The sequence below is a fragment of the Lampris incognitus genome, chromosome 4, assembly GCF_029633865.1.
Source record: "Lampris incognitus isolate fLamInc1 chromosome 4, fLamInc1.hap2, whole genome shotgun sequence".
Lineage (NCBI taxonomy): Eukaryota > Metazoa > Chordata > Actinopteri > Lampriformes > Lampridae > Lampris > Lampris incognitus.
This window is the reverse complement of record NC_079214.1, coordinates 9,776,158-9,798,335: the sequence shown is the minus strand read 5'-3', so window position 1 is coordinate 9,798,335 and position 22,178 is coordinate 9,776,158. Positions and strand designations below refer to the sequence as shown.

Below are 22,178 nucleotides of genomic sequence, written 5' to 3'. Positions count from 1 at the left end.
GGAAGGAGAGGAGAAATAGATGGAGGGCGGCGAGGAAGACCAACGCACAACAGAGGGAGGCAGAAAAAGCAACCGAGAGACTTGGTGATGTGTGTCCTCATGCTGGTGTGTCCCTCTATACCGTAGCGCGGTCCTACCTCTCGTCCTTGGTGTCGACCGGACGGCCGTCTTTCTCCCAGCTGATGACGGGCTCTGGGAGACCGTGGATCTGGCACTGGAATCGGGCCACGCTGGACTCCTCAACGTATACCGATTCCGGCTGGACGTGGAAATCCGCCATTGCTGGAGAGGGAAGGAGCCGAGAATGAGGGTGGATAACGGCGTTCTTTAAACACACTGTTCCAACAGGTGGGGAGAACAACCCAAAATGACAAACAAGCACAGTTCTACATGGGAAGGAGGTCTTTCTTGGAGGCAATGCTGGCTTGGGACAGTGGATGCAGACCACCTGGCCACCGTACACATGGTCAGGCTGACGTATGTCCGTCCACAGATTAAAGTTGTACTGCCACCCGGGAAGGCAGCTTTGATAAAGGCGTGTTTTGAACAGTGGTCTACACGGGTTGCTGGAAATTGCGAGGCGGCGTTGTTCTGAGGCATTGTTTTGGTCCGTTTTGATCAGAACCATCGCATGGGCTGTGCGAAGTCTGCGACCGCACGAGGCCTCACGAGGCCTGGCCTGCAATCCTGCAGGGTTTTTATTTTTAAATACATAATTTTTTTACGACTGTTCTGGACCCAATATGCCTCTAAAATGAAATTCCCGTGTTTCAATTTCTCCCCGCCCCCTTACCTCCCCAACTGTACTTGGCCAATTACCTCACTGTTCTGAGCCGTCCCAGTCGCTGCTCCGCCCCCTCTGCCGATCCGGGGAGGGCTGCAGACTACCACATGCCTCCTCCCATACATGTGGAGTCGCCAGCCGCTTCCTTTCACCTGGCAGTGAGGAGTTTCACCAGGGAGACGTAGCGCGTGGAGGATCACGCTATTCCCCCCCCCCCCCCGAACAGGTGCCCCGACTGACCAGAGGAGGCGCTAGTGCAGCGACCAGGACACACACCCACATCCGGCTTCCCACCCGCAGACACGGCCAATTGTGTCCGTAGGGACGCCCGACCAAGCCGGAGGCAACACGGGGATTCGAACCGGCGATCCCCGCACATGAAACAAATCTAAACAAATTATTCATTTTCAACATTGCATCAATGCGCCGTCTCACTGCTCCCTGCGAGGAAGGGGGAGACGGGGGAACAACATCGGCTGCAGGGAAGCACGACCCGAGTTCATAAACGAGTCGGGTGCTGAGAAAAGGGGAAAAAATGAAAACGAAAGGAAGAATTTCATAAGTCACGGGGACGAAGATCGCCGGATAAATCTGTCACCACTTCCAGAGCTGCGGCGGCCGAGCAGGCGCCCCGAGCCAGCGGGTGCACGCGACTGTGGCCGTAGGCTACGTGTGATGACCCGTCTGAAAACTGGATGAAAGGTAGGCTATAGACCTGGAATACTGACTTGTAACCTACTGTCGTACGTCAACAGGCCAAAATAAAGTGACAGCTGAGCTGACTCGGTGATGTAAAGCCAGCAGCTTCACAGCTGACTTTTTTCCCTCTGAAAGACCCTGACAGCAGCAAGTCACGGCCGAGACCATGTGCACGACGATGCTGTATTACTCCACCCATTAGAAATGCACCGAGATCCCGCGCTTTCATGCACCGGGAGCCCCCAGGAATACCCTTTCTAATCAGCTGATGGCAAGACCCCGAGTTTTGCTGGAAATATTAACGAATATGTACATCTGCGCGTACATCGATCTGTATGCGAAGTTGTGCAGGTTGCGAGGGCGAGGCTGCGGCGGCCGTTGCAGCCTTGCACACGGCAGACGGGTCTGACGTAGCTGAGCCATGACAGATGAGAGTTTTCACTGCCTGCATTTTCCTTTACCCGCCCCAACACGCACTAAACATTAGAGATGCGCCGTCTGCCACGTCAGGCTCATGCACACCCCCTTCAGATAAAGTGCTGCCTCACTGACCGAGCCGATCCCGAGTATGAATCTTCTAGTATCGGCCGATACCGAATACCGATCGATTACTTTTGCTGGACAGTGCAAGAATTATTTTGGATGGGTTATGTGGCTAACTGGCCGCTTACAACTTAACCATACCGAGGTGCCTGGGTGGCATCGAGGTCTAGTCCGTTGCCTTCCAACACGGGGATCGCCGGTTCAAATCCCCGTGTTACCTCCCACTTGGTCGGGCGTCCCTACAGACACAATTGGCCGTTTCTGCGGGTGGGGAGCCGGATGTGGGTATGTGTGCTGGTGCGCCTCCTCTGATCGGCCGGGGCGCCTGTTCGGGGGGAGGGGGAACTGAGGGGCGAAACTGCTCACTGTCAGGTGAAAAGAAGCAGCTGGTGACTCCACATGTATCGGAGGAGGCATGTGGTGGTCTGCAGCCCCCGCCCCAGATGGTCAGAGGAGGTGGCGCAGCGACCGGGACGGCTCAGAAGAGTGGGGTAGTTGGCCAAATTCAGTTGGGGGGGAAAAGGGGAGACACGAATGATACCGCTGCTCTCATATGTCAACACACGTGGTTTAAAAACATGCGAGCATTTGGGCGCATACACGAGCGCGTAGGCACACATGTATACAACACATCATTTACCAACACACACACATCCTCATTCTGCTGCTGCAGAGCAAAACAGCCACAACAAACAGCCAGAAACAGACCTGCTGTCTGGCCGTGTGATGCTGTGCCCAGCATACAGACTTCACATTACTGTACTTTTGATTTTACAGAGATGAGATTTCATGAATGGTGTCCTGTTTGAGACCTTATTCAGGTGGCCGACAGGCCTACACATCAGCACTCACTGAGATGGATCACTTTACTACGAGCGCTGGAAAAACACAAACAGCCATTCACAAAACGGCAGAATGAAAAGTTTTACAAAATCTTACGGACAACTATTTCACTCTACTTAAGGCATCAGAACGACTCATTTGTAGAGCACCCCACGCATTTCAGATGGGTTTCAACATGGATTTTTTAAACAGGTGGGTTGCAATACTTGTGTATTGACAAATGATATGAAGTACTGCAACCTACCTGCATAAAATTAATCAGTTAATTGATCAACTAATTGATATTCCACTCCTCGTTGGTTGAGCACTTCTATCAACACCATTGACGGTTTCCGGGAAGGAAAAAAAATTTATATATATATATATATATATACACACACACACACACATATATATATATATAAACACGGATACAGGAAAAAAGATGTTAATGCATAGCAGTACAGGCCTGTTTCGTGGGTCTCGCACTCATCAGCTGCTATATATATATATATATATATACAAAATCAGATACTTATAAAACCTTGGCTTATATAGATTTGAAAATCACCATAGGTGCTTATCGATATCGTCATAATACATATTAATATGCCTGTAGTGCATTAAAGGTACGCTCATGGCGTGTTGCACATTAGCTTAACAAAGTGTTATTAATTTTTTTCAACTCCAATTACTGACTTGGTTCCTTTAAAGCTAAACATAAATTCAAAACATATTTGAAGCTCTTCACGGTGTCTATTTTCAGTGCAAGACTTGTGCATATTAAAAAGAGGTTTATGTATATGTACTTATTCATACTGATGAGAGTTTATTTTTAATCCCTTTTAATTAGAGAGAGAGAGAGAGAGCTGTTGCATCACAAGTCTTGGGTTATGAATATTCCAAAAACCAATGGAAATGTGCCATTTTCTAACATGACTTAATAATAATAATAATAATATCTTTTTGTATAATACTTATTAAAACCAGTGCTGCAGGACAGAAGAAATCAAGAAACAGGCAATAAAGAAGAGCATAAAATGAGATAATCAGCCAATCTTAAAGAAACGCGCAATATATCAAAATAAATAGGACAATGTATGATCAAAAGAAATGGAAAAATAATTTGTATAAAAATATTCAATTTTTATTTATTTAATATTATTCAATTTATTCGAAAAACCCAGTTAAAATTCAAGTAAAAGCAAGTCTAAATAATTCATTTTTCAAAAAGAGATTTGGAAGCTGTCATTGAGGAGGCTAACCTGACGGGAGGCTCAGTCCCACAGTTTTATTTAGAAGGTGCAGTCACCTCAGCCACTTTTTCATACACGTGCTGGCTTGGCTTGACTCGGTTTGACTCGGCCCAGCACGGCTGGGATTTGCATTTCGGTTACAACAGGGCGACCCGCTTGAAAATGTGTCTTTAACTGATGACGTGCTTGTCTGGAGTCGATGACGTTTAAAAGCAGTGCCGTCTTTAGTGCCGTGTACTATTGCACTGTGCAACGGTTGTTGGTAGCCAGCTACTGACCATCAAGCTGTTTTTACTATAGGCGCTGATTGGGAAGACAAAATGGATCTAGAGAAGGAAGCTATCAGACATTTGAAGCACAGTCTCATCTGCATAAGTGGAAACTGATATCCTGTCTGTATATGACATCTACCGAATAACATTTACAGTGAAAATAATAATGGTCAGAGGAAGTACCGCTGGGGCACTTTGCTTAATATTATGGTTACCCTAGCTCAGGGGTGGCTAACCATGTGCCATGGAGAGCCATGCGTATGCAGGTTTTCATTCCAGCTGGACTCCACACCAGGTGATTTCCCTGATTAGCAACCCTTCAACCAAAGAGGAGGAATGGATCAGTGAAATCATGTGGTGTGGAGTCGGGTTGGCCTGAAAACCTGTATACACATGGCTCTTCGTGGCACATGGTTAGTCACCACTGCCCTAGCTGATCTTGCTTCTCCAATGGCTATATTAGAAGTCCAATTTTGCAAATACGAGTAAAGCCAGTCTGAACCAGAGCCAGGGATACTCAGCCATTGCTTAAGACATTCAACTGAAATCCAGTTGCCAGTGGTATCAAATATCAACTGGGATCCAAAGGAACTAAAACAGGATTTGCCAGTATAAGCAGCTAAAAGTAGATCATCCCTAACTCTAAGAAGTTTGACAGGCTCTGAATCCAGATTGAAACTTCGCCATGATGGTGCCGTGGATGGCAGCCTTGATACAACGCTCTCTAGTACTTTCTTTGTTTCTGGATGAATTAAAGCCACTTTATTCGACATTGTATTGTCACAACAAACTGTATTCTGACAATGAATATGTCTTCTGCATTTAACCCATCATATTGTATAACAGCAGTGGGCAGCTGCAGCGCCCGGGGACCAACTCCAGTTCTTACTTTCCACTGCCTTGCTCAGGGGCACAGGCAGGAGTATTAATCCTAACACGCATGTCTTTTTGATGGTGGGAGGAAACCGGAGCACCCGGAGGAGACCCACGCAGACACAGGGAGAACATGCAAATTCCACACAGAAAGGACCTGGGATGGCCTGGGGTTCGAACCTAGGACCTTCTTGCTGTGAGGCAACAGTGCTAACCACTGAGCCACTTTTGTTTATTCTCTTGCATGTTCGGTTACTCAACCTGATTACTTTCAACAGTAGGCAGTTCACTCCAGGTTCTTTTCCACCAGTTTTCACAAACCTGGAAAGTTTTTTCTTTTGTGATCTTAGGTGGAGGAACAGCGGCTCTCCGTGAGACATGGAGACATTGCAGACAGGGTAAGGACACCAGTGAGGCTGGTGAGGCTCCAGCAGCAGGGATTTCGAGCTGCACTCCCAGTGATTCATCTGGCGAATCTCCGCTCCATGACCAACAAAACGGACGAACTGCTTCTCCTCAACGAGACGAAAAGGACCTTGCACATTCTGCTGCCCTTTTGTTTCACTGAAACCTGGCTCAGGGAATCCATCCCCGACGGTGGACTACGTCTGCCGGGCTTCCGCCTACACCAAACATCTCGGGTAACGATGCTATCGGGGAAAGTAAAAGGGCGGAGGAATTTGCTCCTACGTAAACGAAGGTTGGTGTCCAGATGTCACGGTGTTAAGTAAATACTGCAGCCCGAATTTGGAGACGTCGTTCATAAACTGCAAGCCATTTTATTCACCGCATGGAGTTTTCATCTTTCATCCTGGTCGGTGTTTACATCCAACCCCAGCCCAGCGTGAACGGCGCACTGCAAACCCTGGCCGACCAGATTACCGGCTTGGAACAAAAACATACAGACTCACTTTTCATAATCCTCGGGGACTTTAACAGGGCAAAATTAACCACCAAAATACAGACAGCATATTAATTGTCCCACCAGGGAAAATAACACACTGGACCATTGCTATACAGTTCTTAAAGATGCAAATCTCTCTGTCCCCTGGGTGGCTTTGGGGCGCTGCTTGGTTTATCTTACTCCAACCTACGGGCTGAAAGTCAAATCTGCAAAGCTTGTGGTTAAAGCAGTGAGGCAAAGCAGAAACTGCACGACTGTTCTGACTGGACTGGCTGGCATGTTTTTGTCTCTGCAACTGGCAACCTGGCCGAACTAACAACTGACACCGGGACATTTGACATCAGTTTTTGTAAAGACGTGTGTGCGCCTACCAAGACCTTCTTCTGCACATCATCATCTTCTTCTTCTTCTTCTGTGCATACAACAACAACAAGCCACGGTTCACAGCCGAACTAAGACAACTTCAGCAGGCCAAGCAGGATGCCTGCAGCAATGGGGATAGAGCCCCGTACAAGTAGTCCAGAAACTACACCGAAAAGCTGCAAAACCGGTTTTCCGCCAACGAAAGTCCAAACAAGATGGTGCCGCAGGCGGCAGCCTCACTTCCGCACTCTCTGAACACATTCAGCAGGGAAGAACTTTTAAACCTCCGACTATCCACTGGTCGAACTTTTTTACCATTAAGAAGATATTAAGGATTAAAAAAACAGCACGTTGAGGCCTCGACTGACAGGTCTGTCAACCTGTCTGCCACGGAGGTTTCACCCCTGCTACACCCCGGTGCCCAAATTAGGATTTTCTGGCTCCAACAACTGACAAGATGGCAGCGAGCGTAAAGCCTAACTTTAGGCTTCAAAATGCCCCTTTAGAAACCAGTGGGTGATGTCACGGGAGCTACGGCCATCTTTTTATACAGCCTATACTTCCCACACGACCCCCTTACCATGCTTAAACTACGCAGTCTAGAAGGGAAGTGAAATGTGTGACACCTGATGGTTTTAAGTGATGTCAAAGGGAAGACCTGTAGAGTTCCGTGATAATTCTTTGTCCTTTACTGCAAGTCTGTCTGTTGCTCAGCCTGACAGACGTCCGGGTGGCTTAGCGGTCTATTCCTTTGCCTGCCAACATGGGGATCGCCGGTTCGAATCCCCATGTTACCTCCGGCTTGGTCGGGCGTCCCTACAGACACAATCAGCCGTGTCCGCGGGTGGGAAGCCGGATGTGGGTATGTGTCCTGGTCGCTGCACTAGCGCCTCCTCTGATTGGTTGGGGCACCTGTTTGAGGGGGAACTGGGGGGAACAGCGTGATCTTCCCACCCGCTATGTCGCCCTGGCGAGACCCCTCACTGTCGGGTGGAAAGAAGCGGCTGGCGACTCCACATGTATGGGAGGAGGCATGGGGTAGTCTGCAGCCCTCTCCGGATCGGCAGAGGGGGTGGAGCAGCGACCGGGACGGCTCGGGAAGAGTGGGGTAGTTGGCCAATTACAACTGGGGAGAAAAGGAGAGGGGGGGGGAGGTTCTCTGAACTTGAGGCTTCATGTGTTTGCAAGAATGTCAAAGAGGGAAAACAGGTTAATTAAATGAAATATTTGATTATTGACTCATGAGAACGACGCGAGGACGGACAGAAGAAATCAGCGATGTTTGATGGCTCGGCCTGCTCTTAATCTGCATCCCGGGGCAGAAACCGCCAAGAGTGAGGCACTGAAGTGGAGCCCTGGAGGCGCCGTCACCGCTGATAGATATGGGCTAGGTGCAGCAACAACCAGGATCCTCTAGAACACAATGTACAGAAACCGGGAGAGACGGGCACACATGACCCATGTGATTAAAGCAGTGAGCCGTCTTCTTACACAGTCTCAGGTACACATTAACATAGACACACACACACACACACTGCTGGTTGTGCGGCCGGTGCCTATGGCTATCAGGCAAACACTGACGACGAGCAGGAAAAAACGGCATGAATACCGAGGAACAAAGGAGGAAGAGGCAAAACCGGTGTCTGAATGAGCTTTCTTGTGCATCTGTGCCAAGTAGTCATGGTGTCCTTCGAGCTGCCTGCTGTGTGTGTCCGCAGACACGACCCCCACCGCCCCGCCCCCCCCCCCCAGCCCCCCGACCGGCCCCTACCCTTAGCCCTCATACATAAAACATTGACTGCACCGAGAGGCCCCCGTCCCCGCTGCCCCCCCGCCCCCCCCCCCACAGAAACACAGTGGATCAGGTATGTAGCAGAGGGATGCTCTCTCCAGACAGCGCGGCCGCAGCACATTTGTTTTCATACCGATCCGGTTCTACCGTTGTCGTCCCGGCGCCGAGTGTTCAGCAACACTCGCACATTAGCAGAGATCATTCACTCCCAGCATGGCCCCTGCGAGTGTAAATGAAGCAGATCTAATTACTGCAGCGGGGAGAAGAGAGTGAGGGAGCAGGGGTGGGTGGGTGGGTGGGGGAAATGGAGGGGGGCATATCGACATCGGCGCAGAGACGGACAGATTTCACATGGCTCGACACCAGATAACCCAGCGGGACAGGGGAAAGGCGAGGAAAGGTGGAGCGTGAGGGGGGACGCCGGCGTGGTGACGAAGCGTCACGCCGGCTCGGCCCGAGCGCTGATCCGCGTGGTGACAGCCCGCATCTGCGGGGTCAGGCCGCTTCCCCCGTTTCCACGGCTCCCGACGACACGCAAAGAAGCCCGGCGGACCGTTCGGCCGAAGAAGACGAGCCCACACAGACGGACACACACAAAGTTGTGTACTGACCATAATAATTCGCATTCTTTATGTAATGTTTTTTGGAAACTACACACATTTATGTCGTCCCCATAACAGACGTGTTGTTTAATGACTCCGTCTAATCACCGAAAACCAATGGTCCGAATGTGTTTCAACCAGTACTTATGCTGAAGCTCTTAGTCCCCCCCCACCCCCCCACCTTTTTTCCTCCCCAGTTATACTTGGCCAATCACCCCACTCTCCGGGCCGTCCCGGTCTCTGGAGGGCTGCAGACTACCACAGGCCTCCTCCCATACACGTGGAGTCGCCAGCCGCTTCTTTTCACCTGACAGGGAGGAGTTTCACCAGGTGGATGTAGCGCGTGGGAGGATCACACTATTCCCCCTCCCTCCCGAACAGATGCCCCCGACCGACCAGAGGAGGCGCTAGTGCAGCGACCAGGACACATACCCACATCCGGCTTCCCACCCGCAGACACGGCCAGTTGTGTCTGTGGGGACGCCCGACCAAGCCGGAGGTAACACGGGGATTTGAACCGGCGATCCCTGTGTTGGTAGGCAACGGAATAGACCGCTACGCCACCTGGACGCCCCCCAGCTCTGAAGAGTTCTTAACACAATTTCAACAAAAAGTTGTGAGGTCTGTTTACCTTTGCATAATTCCTTTAGACTGTTTTATTTATTTTAAATCAATTTTTGTCAGACTGAAAATGTTGAGATGTGGGACGCCGGCTGGTAAAATGCTGAGATGTGGGACGCCGGCTAGTAAAATGTTGAGATGTGGGACGCCGGCTAGTAAAATGTTGAGATGTGGGACGCCGGCTAGTAAAATGTTGAGATGTGGGACGCCGGCTGGTAAAATGTTGAGATGTGGGACGCCGGCTGGTAAAATGTCGAGATGTGGGACGCCGGCTAGTAAAATGTTGAGATGTGGGACGCCGGCTGGTAAAATGTTGAGATGTGGGACGCCGGCTGGTAAAATGTCGAGATGTGGGACGCCGGCTGGTAAAATGTCGAGATGTGGGACGCCGGCTGGTAAAATGTTGAGATGTGGGACGCCGGCTGGTAAAATGTCGAGATGTGGGACGCCGGCTGGTAAAATGTTGAGATGTGGGACGCCGGCTAGTAAAATGCTGAGATGTGGGACGCCGGCTAGTAAAATGTTGAGATGTGGGACGTCGGCTAGTAAAATGCTGAGATGTGGGACGCCGGCTGGTAAAATGTTGAGATGTGGGACGCCGGCTGGTAAAACGTTGAGATGTGGGACGCCGGCTGGTAAAATGTTGAGATGTGGGACGCAGGCTGGTAAAATGTTGAGATGTGGGACGCCGGCTGGTAAAATGTTGAGATGTGGGACGCCGGCTGGTAAAATGTTGAGATGTGGGACGCCGGCTGGTAAAATGTTGAGATGTGGGACGCCGGCTAGTAAAATGTTGAGATGTGGGACGCCGGCTGGTAAAATGTTGAGATGCGGGACGCCGGCTGGTAAAATATTGAGATGTGGGACGCCGGCTGGTAAAATGTTGAGATGTGGGACGCCGGCTAGTAAAATGTTGAGATGTGGGACGCCGGCTAGTAAAATGTTGAGATGTGGGACGCCGGCTGGTAAAATGTTGAGATGTGGGACGCCGGCTGGTAAAATGTTGAGATGTGGGACGCCGGCTAGTAAAACGTTGAGATGTGGGACACCGGCTAGTAAAATGTTGAGATGTGGGACGCCGGCTGGTAAAATGTTGAGATGTGGGACGCCGGCTGGTAAAATGTTGAGATGTGGGACGTCGGCTAGTAAAATGCTGAGATGTGGGACGTCGGCTGGTAAAATGTTGAGATGTGGGACGCCGGCTGGTAAAATGTTGAGATGTGGGACACCGGCTAGTAAAATGTTGAGATGTGGGACGCCGGCTGGTAAAATGTTGAGATGTGGGACGCCGGCTGGTAAAATGTTGAGATGTGGGACGTCGGCTAGTAAAATGCTGAGATGTGGGACGCCGGCTGGTAAAATGTTGAGATGTGGGACGCCGGCTAGTAAAACGTTGAGATGTGGGACGCCGGCTGGTAAAATGTTGAGATGTGGGACGCCGGCTAGTAAAATGTTGAGATGTGGGACGCCGGCTAGTAAAATGTTGAGATGTGGGACGCCGGCTAGTAAAATGTTAAGATGTGGGACGCCGGCTGGTAAAATGTTGAGATGTGGGACGCCGGCTAGTAAAATGTTGAGATGTGGGACGCCGGCTAGTAAAATGTTAAGATGTGGGACGCCGGCTGGTAAAATGTTGAGATGTGGGACGCCGGCTAGTAAAATGCTGAGATGTGGGACACCGGCTGGTAAAATGCTGAGATGTGGGATGCCGGCTGGTAAAATGCTGAGATGTGGGACACCGGCTAGTAAAATGCTGAGATGTGGGACGCCGGCTGATAAACAAGCCTGTGATAGGTGAAATGAACGACACTGCTGATCTGTTCCGATGTAAAAAAGCGAAAGGAGAGAAAGGAAAACAAAATGTTTCATTACTTTCAGTGCTGTAAGGCCCGTGTGCGTTGAGGGAAGGGGGGGAAAGATATCAGGAAGTGGTTTATCTGTCGTGACGAGACAGCACTGGCCTACTAAGCTAACAACTGGTATATAAGGAGGACCAAAAACACAGAGCAATAAGAGACAACGCTCTCTGATCGTGCTGAGCAGTTTCCCTTCATGTTTCCGTCTAGACGACGCACAATGCCTTGGCTCCTGGGCTCCCCAGCACATAGACACAAACGCACACCAATAACTGCAGTTTTCCTTTGTGAGCTGTGTATAAAAAAAACAAACTCAATCTTTCAAAAGTAAAACAGCGGTCGAACCAGTTGGGTGAGGCAGTTCCTTATTCTTTCACAAATGTGGCCACGAGGGATGTTTTGTCCTGTAGAGGAGACGAGCGGGCCTGACTCAGTGATGTGACAGTTAATGATGTCGAGCGAGCGAGCGAGCGAGCGAGCGAGCGAGAGAGAGAGAGGGGGAGACTATCCAGCACTGGTTAAACCTCCAGCTATGGTTTGAAGCTTCACTGAACTCCACCGCCATCCGCGCCCTCGCTCGTTTTCTCCTCTCGGCCTTTCGGCCCCCTTACCACATTCATTCCGCCGCTCGCCTCGGGTCCTCTCAAGTCCATGACATCACCGAGCACTTGTTGTTCTATCAGCGGTGTCTACTGCCATACGACCCCCCGCACACCCCCCCCCCAACCCGCGGCAATAAACCAGTAATACAGTGATGGGGCCCATAAATAATGGAGATGGTGTATGATGCTATTCCAGCGTGGAGAGCCAGCACTTCAACGGCCTTTAAGTAGGCACCCCTGAAATAGCAGGCCCTATGCGGGGACCAGAGATGGCATTTTAATGCAGATGTGCAGCGTTATTGCCCCCCCCCCACACACACATACAATGACAACCCCCACCCACCACCACCACCACCACCACCACACACACACAGCAGCCTAGACACTTCTGTGATCAATCTGCAGGGCTGTGGAGCATGATGCTGATCACCCAGGGAACCAACGGCCACAAGAGTCTGGGATGTGCTTCATCTTTCTCCCCGACACCCACCCCGTCCATAGAGCTGTAACTTTTTCAGCACCCTGGATTGCCGAAGCCCCACCGGGCTCAAGGGTGCTGTTTTGTGGATTTTGCTTAGGCATCTCAAGGCCGACAGTTCCCTGCAAGTTATGCGTATCGCGTTAACTACTGTGTCCACATGAAACACGATCACTTCCCTAGTCAGGCTGTACACAAACACTATATAAACCATCTTATCTCTATGAGCACGGCTTCCCTTGTAAAGGTCAACATTTGTGGACGATTCAGAAGATCCCTATGTAAAGTTTTAAGTCTTGAACTGATCCAACCGGCTATGAGATGAATCATGGCCTTACATTTAAAAAAGAAAAAATTTTTTTTTGAAAAATGAAAAAAAAGACAAAGGTACAAAATTCTGTACTTAATGTCTTTTTGTGACAGAACGAACTACTCATCCCACAATGCATTGCAAACAATATCATTAAATCCCTTTGCCCTCACTTTCAACCAGTTTCAGTTTGCACCTGTGCTCGTTTTCCTTTTGATGCGTTCTTCTTGTATATATATTGCTGCAGTTTGTGATTTGTCTGACGGAGAAAACATGGTGGAGCAGGTTGCGAGCTGATATATACAACATTAATTTGCTTACTTCCGAGTTATTCCAAGGGCTATGCATAGAGCCGGGGGTGCTGTTTTCATACAGTTCGGGCCTTTTTGTCTTCTCAGTGTGGTAAGAGAAGGTTTTCTGTAGTGTAGTTGCAAGGAGGTTGACAGAATATGTAAAAACGAACAAGTTAAAAGACGCCTCGGTACGGAGAGCGGGAATTCCAGGTTTCTCTGGGTGCCTAGAGCACTCGAGCATGATCTGGCACTAACTTCAGGCAGTCAAGAGGGAGAGGACAGATTTCCATGTGGTATTTTTTGGATCTTGCGAATGCCTTTGGCTCTGTGTCGCATCACTTTTTGTGTAAGGAATTTAATTTCTTTCAGGTCCCTGAAGATATTATGAGACTAGTGAGATCATATTTTGGTGGTATTCAGTTTTGTTTTACTACCAGTGAGTACACAACTGCATGGCAGCAGCTGGAGATAGGGGATATGGGCAGGCTGCACCATTTCACCTCTAGGGCTTACCGTGGCCATGGAGATGATAATTAGAGCATCTAGGTGGGTTGTTGGAAGTGAGAGGTTCTCATCACAGCATATATGGATGGCATGACTACAATTATATGACCATAAATTATTGGCTAGGCAGAATGACAATCTAAGATGGGCGAGGATGAAGGTCAGGAGTTTGTGCATTGTTAGGGGAGAGAGGTGACGGACAGTTTTCAGATTGACGAGAAGATAATTCTGTAATAGAGAAACCTGTCAAGAGTCTAGCTAGATGGTATAGTGCTTCTTTAAGCAACGGGGAGCAATAGTGTGAGTTGGGAAAGGTCATTGTGCAAGACATTAGAAGCATTGTTAACGCATTATTCTTCGGTGAATTGAAATTGTGTTGCTTGCGATTCAGTTACCACGTATAATATCGCCGTGGACAGTAGCTGAGATTGCTTTAAATTAGAAATGGAGAAGATGATTGGCACGTCAATAATGAAACGGTTAGGAGTGGCATGACGTCTATCTAAGTAGTGTAGCTTTACATGGCAAGGGAGTCTTGGAGCTGCCATTGACTAGATTAAGAGAGGAATTCAAGTGTGCTTAGGTGATGCCGGGGATGTCGCTGTCTGACTTTAGGGATTTGCTAGTTAAGGCTGCATCACCACAGGGATGAAATGAGAGCAGGGAGGAAATGAAACCCCAGTGAGGCAATCCAGTTTGCCCAGCTTGAACACAGCTGAAACTGAAGGCCAAGTTCAAAGGGGAAGGGCGGGGCTTGGTCAAGTGATGCATGGAAATCTTGGAGTAAGGGTACAGTGTTGGGGAGAGGGCAAATGGTGGTGCATTAGCTCAGCAGGAGGAAGCCGATAGGTGTGCAGGGGCAGCTTCAAAGGCAAAACAAGGTCCGTCGTGGGGAGGAGCAGGATAGGCTGGCGAGATCTGTGGACCATGGTGAGTAAGTTGTATTAAATTCATTATTGGAGCAATGTATGATGTACTGCTGACACCGCACAACCATAGTCACTAGGTAGGTGACGATGCAGGTTTTCAATTGTGTGCAGGCACGGGTACTCGGAAGCCTATTTTGTCAGGCTATATAGGTTTAGTTTAAGCCAGCGTTGCTACATTTGGCGTCACAACCAAGTTCTCAAGTGTTTGGCAGGTGTGACTGAAAGCAAGTGTATGGAGGTACATTTAGCTCCTCTAACCATGGAAAGGAGAGTAGTTGGCTTTGTCCGGGGTGGGGCGGGTGACAGGACAGTCGTGTAATTATAATCTTGGTAGATGGGAGGGGGTGGTGGTGAAGGACTGGACCTTGCCAGCTGATATTGGCTGATATTGTCAGGTTCCACAGATAATATTGCTGCACTGAAAAGTGCAGCAATATTTTATTATTACAGCCTTTAAATATGCACATATATATAGTTACATAGGCAAATAGTCAATTGCCTTTTTATTGTTGCTGTAGTCCTTCACCATACATTTGGGAATAAAACAATTTCTTAATTACAGGAGTGCACTCAGCAGAGTGCAGATCTCCAACAGGCGTACGTATCGCCCCTTCTCTGGTGTTTGAACTGGCAACAAACTCTTTTTTTTTGCCTACCGGAAGAAGGGTAATACATGCACACATGAGCAGAAAAACCGGTGTTTTTCCTGCCAAGTCGACTGAACCGAAAGGTTGTTAATATGCAGCACTCCAGCTAAAAAAATCTAGCTAATAAAAATGTTTTGCCTGTCAGTCTGAGGATGTGCAGCATCCTTGGCAAACCCTTGCACAAAAGCGACCGAGTCTGACATGAAATGACAGATCAGGCAATCATAATTTCAATGCCCTTATTAAAAGACTTTAAATGTGTTTAACCATCACGGTATTCACGATACAGAGTGAATCAAGACGAATGGCTGCTCCGCTGATTGACTTTGGAGAATGGATGGATGGATAAAACAGTCGACAGTGTTTAAACACAGAGGACTAAATTGGAACCAGCAGACTCTATCCACCGGCGCACACTACGTATGTTCACACTACATAGTCACACAAAACACGAGAATGAAGGAGTCCGATCTGATCATATGAATGATGCATTGGGCTACAATTTACTTCACAGTCGCACAATAACATTCAGCAGTGCACCTCTAACTGGATCTTTGCTGGTTCCTGCTATCGCCTCCTCAATCCATGGTAGGTAGTCATACAGTGTATACTTCTGTTACATAGGACAATATAGTGTAATATAGTGCAAGTATATTGCATTGTAAATGGGCATGATGGGTTGTGCAGTTGTGGTATGGTATAATGTATGGCTAATATGGTATATAAGGTATAATATATGGGCATAAGTTATTGATTATTCAACCATAACAAAACTGTACTGTAGCAAAATACCTGTTTTGCATACATGCTTGCCTCCAATGTCCTGTTTGTTATTCCATTTATTTCTTTTTGTGTGTGTGAGTGATGTCTGCAAGTGCCAGAAGCTGCTGTGAACCCGAGTCAAATTCCTCGTGTGCATAGGCACACTTGGCCAATAAAGGTGATTCTGAGCCTTTCCCTTTCTTGTTCAGAGCCACGTTCACCTGTTTGTTTAGATTGTAGCATTAAGTGTTTAACAAATCATTTTCATTGCTGTGCTGGCAATCAAATATTATATGCATTATAGGCTATAATGCGAAAAAGTATCGACATGTAGTGTAGAAGAAAATGATCAAATTTCCATGTTTATTTTACCCATTTACAGTCAAAGCTGATGACCTTTTTTGGGGGGGGGATTTTTCCCCCCCATTTTCTACCCAATGGTGTCTGGCCAATCACCCCACTCTTCCAAGCCATCCCGGTCACTGCTCCACCCCCTCTGCCGATCCGGGAGGGCTGCAGACTACCACATGCCTCCTCCGATACATGTGGAGTCGCCAGCCGCTTCTTTTCACCTGACAGTGAGGAGTTTCACCAGGAGGATGTAGCGCATGGGAGGATCACACTATTCTCTCTAGTCCCCCCCCCCACCCCCGAACAGGCGCCCTGACCGACCAGAGGAGGCGCTAGTGCAGTGACCAGGACACATACCCACATCCGGCTCCCCACCCACAGACACGGCCAATTGTGTCTGTAGGGATGCCCGACCAAGCTGGAGGTAACACAGGGATCTGAACTTGAACCACCGATCCTCGTGTTGGTAGGCAACAAAATAGACTGCCACGCCACCCGGATGCCCGATGACCTTTTTTTTTTTAAACACTTCAGAGAAATTTAGCGTAAACTCCTCTACACGTTTGTGCACTGAGTCTGACTAAAACCTTGGAAATGGTCGAACCTGCAGCGGGACTCTAGCATTGAAACACAAGGTTAACAAAAACATGTTGTTCTTTAGCTAGCTCATTTAGCTAGTTCACAGCACATAGCATGGTAGCATGACAAAGCACCGGCTCCCTGCTCACTTCTCTTTCATGTTTCTGCCTCTTCGCCACCGTCCTCATCATCACCTGCAGACTCCGCTACAATACATCCGTTATCTTAGCACAGTTTGTGGCGTCAACGAGCAAAGCCTTTTTCTTGTTTTGGTGCAGCTTCTCTGCACCGCCTGCCAGGGTTTTCTCTTTTTATCCATGTTTCGGCAACGAGTTCTAGATACTTTTAATGAACGCTAGATATTTTTAACGAGTGCTAGATACTTTTAATGAGTGCTAGATACTTTTAATGAGTGCTAGATACTTTTAATGAGTGCTAGACACTTTTAACGAGTGCTGGATACTTTCAGTTGTGATGGCAACTGCTACCTGCTATTACAGATTGCACCAGCTGTGTCGCTGCAGCTAAGATAACTTATTGAATAATATTCAGTAGGTCATCTTAGCCTTATGACAGGCATGGGTGCAAGTCCATGAATACTGGGACGGCATCCAGCGCTTTACCTGTGCCCCCGTCCATAGGGTTAGCGGTTGTGTAAGGAAGGGCATCCGACGTAAAACTTTTGCCAAATCAGTATGCGGATTGACTAGACCATACCGGATCAGTCGAGGCCCAGGTTAACAACGGCCACCATTAGTGCTCTGCCCTCATAGGGTACCTATGGAAACTGTAAAATCCACTGTAGGGATTCCTGAGAAACAGGGAATAAGCCGAAAGAAGAAGAAGAAGGTCATCTTAGCCTTAGATCCTCACGAGACCGGTCCACCGGGAAAACTCCCGAACTTCCCGATGGCCAGCCAGACCTGCATGTGACCAAACGTATAATTCCCTCCAGGCTACCTACCGCCTGGTGGAGATAAAGATGATGTTGAAATCAGAAGGACTTCAAGCTTCTACGAAAGCACACCATCACTTCATAATCTCATAGCTCATAGTAAGTCTATACGGTTAACACATTTTGGTTAATGATCAAATTCCCTATGGTGACGAGGAATGCCATATTTACATTTCAGCACCATAGGTCTGTGGGACAATTTACAAAGAGAACATAATAAACCTTACTTTCTCAACCCTCTCCATCATCAACATGGCAGTTTAAACACATGTAAACCCCTGTAATAAACCCTCGTATAAGTATATTTCACATTACCAATAACTAGTAAAAAATAAGTTATAAAAATCCTATCCACCAAGTGCTATGATGGCTTTTTTTTTTTTCGTTTAGAGGAGTGTGGGGATCGCATGGATCATCTAAACATCAACCAATGTACAACTACCATATTCCACAATCTATTCACTCCGATGACTAATGGTAATTTGTCTTCATATTTTCACACTTTTCTGAAGGTGTCTTTGGTGGATCCACCCTGCAACGAACGCTCCCCCCCCAAGATTTCCGTTATCCTGTCACCCTTCATTTCCTAGCACAGCTGAGCAGACCTGATTTTCTCACTCGAATGAATTTCCTTCTCATATAAATCATCCCGTCCCAGTGTCGCAAGCATGTTTCCATTAGGGTTCGTACACTGGTGTGATTGTTGTTAGGCTGATCAATATTCTAGTGCTTGTGCATTAAGTTAAATATGCCAAGATTGATGGCTGCTATTAAGGCTGTCTCCGAGGGGGTTGGGGTGGGGTTGGGATGGAGGCTACAGTTGTTCACAAATGCTAAACATTGAGTAATTTCACCTTGAGCTCACTAAAAGCAAGTCAAATTAAGATAACCTAATGTGCTATTGTGCACAAAATTGTAATATTCCTCGGCATAGAAAGTCATTTTTTTCTCATTTTTTTCCAGAAGGAATTATTTGCTAGAGCTTAGATATGAAGTAATTGTTCATTAATTGCAGTTTCTTTTCAGAACGACAGTGTGACATCACATCACAACCACACATCCGAGAGGTTAACACAAAAGGCACCTTGTTCATTGCCTAACCTCTCCACATAAAGGACACAGAGTGAGTCTCACCTGCTGTTATATGAAGACGGAAAAGCTTGAGTTTATCATTTGCCCATGGAAAGAAGCAGGGCTCAAACTATCCAGAGCTCAGCAATGTGAACAAACGGTTTAATATTGGCAAGTCAGCCCCTTTCAGCATATCTACTGACTTACAACTTGTTTCACACCAAACTCACTCCTCCGTTCGTAGCAACCGGTTCAGCCCGGCTTGCCAAAACAGCAACGCCTGTATGGGGAGGGTGGGAGCCCTGGACAGTGCATAGAAACAGATACACAGGAAGTCCCCGGATTACGAACGAGTTCCGTTTTTTCTTTCCCTTTCGATTTTTTCCCCCCTTTTCTTCCAATTGTACCCAGCCAATTACCCCACTTTCCAAGCCGTCCCAGTCACCGCTCCACCCCCCTCTGCCGAGCTGGGGAGGGCTGCAGACTACCACATGTCTCCTCCTCCGATACATGTGGAGTCGCCAGCCGCTTCTTTTCACCTGACAGTGAGGAGTTTCACCAGGGGGGCGTAGCGCGTGGTTTCCCCTCCCTCTGAACAGGCGCCCTGACCGACCAGAGGAGGCGCTAGTGCAGTGACCAGGACACATACCCACATCCGGCTTCCCACCCGCAGACACGGCCAATTGTGCCTGTAGGGACGCCTGACCAAGCCGGAGGTAACACGGGGATTTGAACAGGCGATCCCTCTGTTGGTAGCCAACGGAATAGACCGCTATGCCATCTGGATGCCCTAACACATGACAATTTTTAAGTGAAGACACAATGCACACAACAATGTTCACACAATCCGACTTAAAATGGCAACGATGGCGTGGCATTGTTCCCCCTCGGGCCAACGAACCGCCTAAAACGCGCAGTGTTTTGAGTGTCGCGCAAAGTAGTCCGTCCGTTCGTTAGTACGAACCGTTGTGTAATTCGATTTTTTAAATAATAGGCTTCAAGTACGAGCGTACAGTTTGTAAGTCGGGCGTTCGTAACCCGACGACTACCTGTGTTAGTTAATAAGTGTAAGTCTCTGGGCAACACACAGGAACAGATCAAACACAGGTCTTAGTAGCAAGACTCGTCCGCACGCGACGTACTCCACGTAAGTACACAAACGAAAACGATCACGACCGGCCTGCACCCTGCGGTCACACGGCCAGGTTGTACACATGTCCCTTCTGAGGTAATAAACTCGAGTTATCAAGAGGGCGCTAGCAACACTTGAGACTGCCGCTCACACTTGTGTCCCATTAAGAATTTCAGATGACACATTTGAGTAGTCCAAGCTAAAATGGATTTGATCCCACTTCCAAGACGACACAGTCCCTCTAGTTGGATTTGGGAAGTATTAGAAACAGGAATAAAGGATGCCATAGGGCAGGGGTGCCCACTACGTCGATAGCGATCGACCAGTAGATCGCGAAGGCAGTGCTGGTAGATCTCCATGACATTCCAAAAAAAAATTTTTTTCCAAGACATTAGCCTATCATCTGTCCTCCATTTGGCATTTGCCTTTTGATTGACGTAAAGGACGGCCAGTCTGCTGTTGCCTAAAACCAAAGATTCTAGAGCGGAACCTAAAACTTTGTTACATTAGGTTACCATAACAACCAGAGCCCTTCTCGAATGTACCTTGAAGTTCACATGCCCACAACGTGAGCTAACGCAGAACTGCATCGAGCTAGCTAGTTCAACTCTCTAAAAAAAAACTCTACTAAAAAGTGAAACAAAACAAAAATGAGTGGGGGAGCCGGACCTAGCAAGAAACAGAAACCCTACCATTTCCATGTGGAATGGGAGGAGAACTTTTTTTTCACCATGTCTTATTCCCAATGCGTTTGCCTCATCTGTCAGTCTAGCATTGCTATCCCAAAGAAAGGAAATGTGGAGAGGCACTTTCGAACTGTTCATAAAAACTATGACAATGACTTCCCCCTGAAAAGCGAGCTGAGAAAGAGAAAGGTGAGGGAACTAAAATCGCAGTTAATTGTGCAGCAGTCACTTCACACAGCCGAATTCAAAGGCAAAGGCAGCCACCGAAGCATCTTTACGGGTGAGTCACTCCATCATTAAGCATAAGAAGGCCTTCAAAGATGGAGAGATGATGAAAGAGGCCTTCCTTGAGGCAGCAGATTCGTTGTTTCGGGACTTTAAAAACAAATCAGAAATAATATCTTCAATCAAAGCCCTCCAGTCATCCAGAGATTCCGTCACAAGGCGCTGTGAAGGGATGGGCGATGATTTGACACAGCAGCTTTGAAGGGACATCGTGGACTGCGAGTGTTTCTCACTACCATTGGACGAGTCTACGGACATAAGTGATACGGCCCAATTGTGCATTTTCATTCGCGTGGTGTTTCAAGATATGACCGCAAAAGAGGAGCTGTTAACAATGCTACCCATGAAGGAAGACACGCGGGGAGAGGACATTTTTCACATCTTCAAAAACTTTGTGGATAAAATCCAGCTCCCAGTGTGTAAACTGGTGTCAATCACCACGGACGGTGCGCCTGCTATGGTGGGCCGCTCCAATGGATTTATTGCCAAGTGCAGGGAGGACGATGCTTTCCCGGACTTCCTTAATTACCATTGCATAACACACCAACAAGCATTATGCGCAAAAATGCTAAACATGAAAGAGGTCATGGATGTGGCAACCAAACCCGCCTGTTCTATTCGAGCGAGGTCTCTTCCAAGACGGTTGTTTGGTCCACATTTGGAAGAGGCTGACTGTAACTACTCTGACCTCTTGCTACACACTGACGAGAGAAGGCTTAGTAGAGGGAGATTCTTGCAGAGATTTCGAGAGCTCTGTCCGGAGATTCAGGAGTTTCTCCTTATCACTAAACATGCGGAACACAAGCAACTTAATGACCATCAGTGACTGCTAGACTTGGCGTTTTTAACTGATTTAACCAACATGTTGAACGAGCTTAATTTAGAGCTGCAAGGAAAAGACAAAAGCGTGGTAAACATGATCAGCTCAGTTAACGCTTTCAAACGGAAAATGCAACTTCTGTCCTCAAAGTTGCAGCGCCGTGATTTGGGAAACTTGCGAAACCTCGCAGCAGAGCTGGAGAAGCAAGGGAGGGCGTGTGCACAACTTGACAGTGCACGCTAACACAGAGCAGATTGAAAATGTCCGGTCAGACTTTGACAAACGGTTTCAAGACTTGGCTTTGCTCGAGCCAATCGCTACATTTATGTGCTACCCATTTGGGGAAGATACAGAGGTGGATTCCCTCGCCTCAAAAATGGCAACGCT

General features: G+C 48.1%; 1 protein-coding gene across 1 annotated transcript in view; it reads right to left on the bottom strand.

Moving 5' to 3' along the window:
• The window catches only part of igdcc3 (immunoglobulin superfamily, DCC subclass, member 3), a 90,524-nt gene that overhangs the window by 25,049 nt on the left and 43,297 nt on the right, over positions 1-22,178 (bottom strand). Inside the window, 1 exon segment of the mRNA XM_056278816.1 lies at positions 138-282. Coding sequence (XP_056134791.1) covers positions 138-282 — 145 coding nt within the window.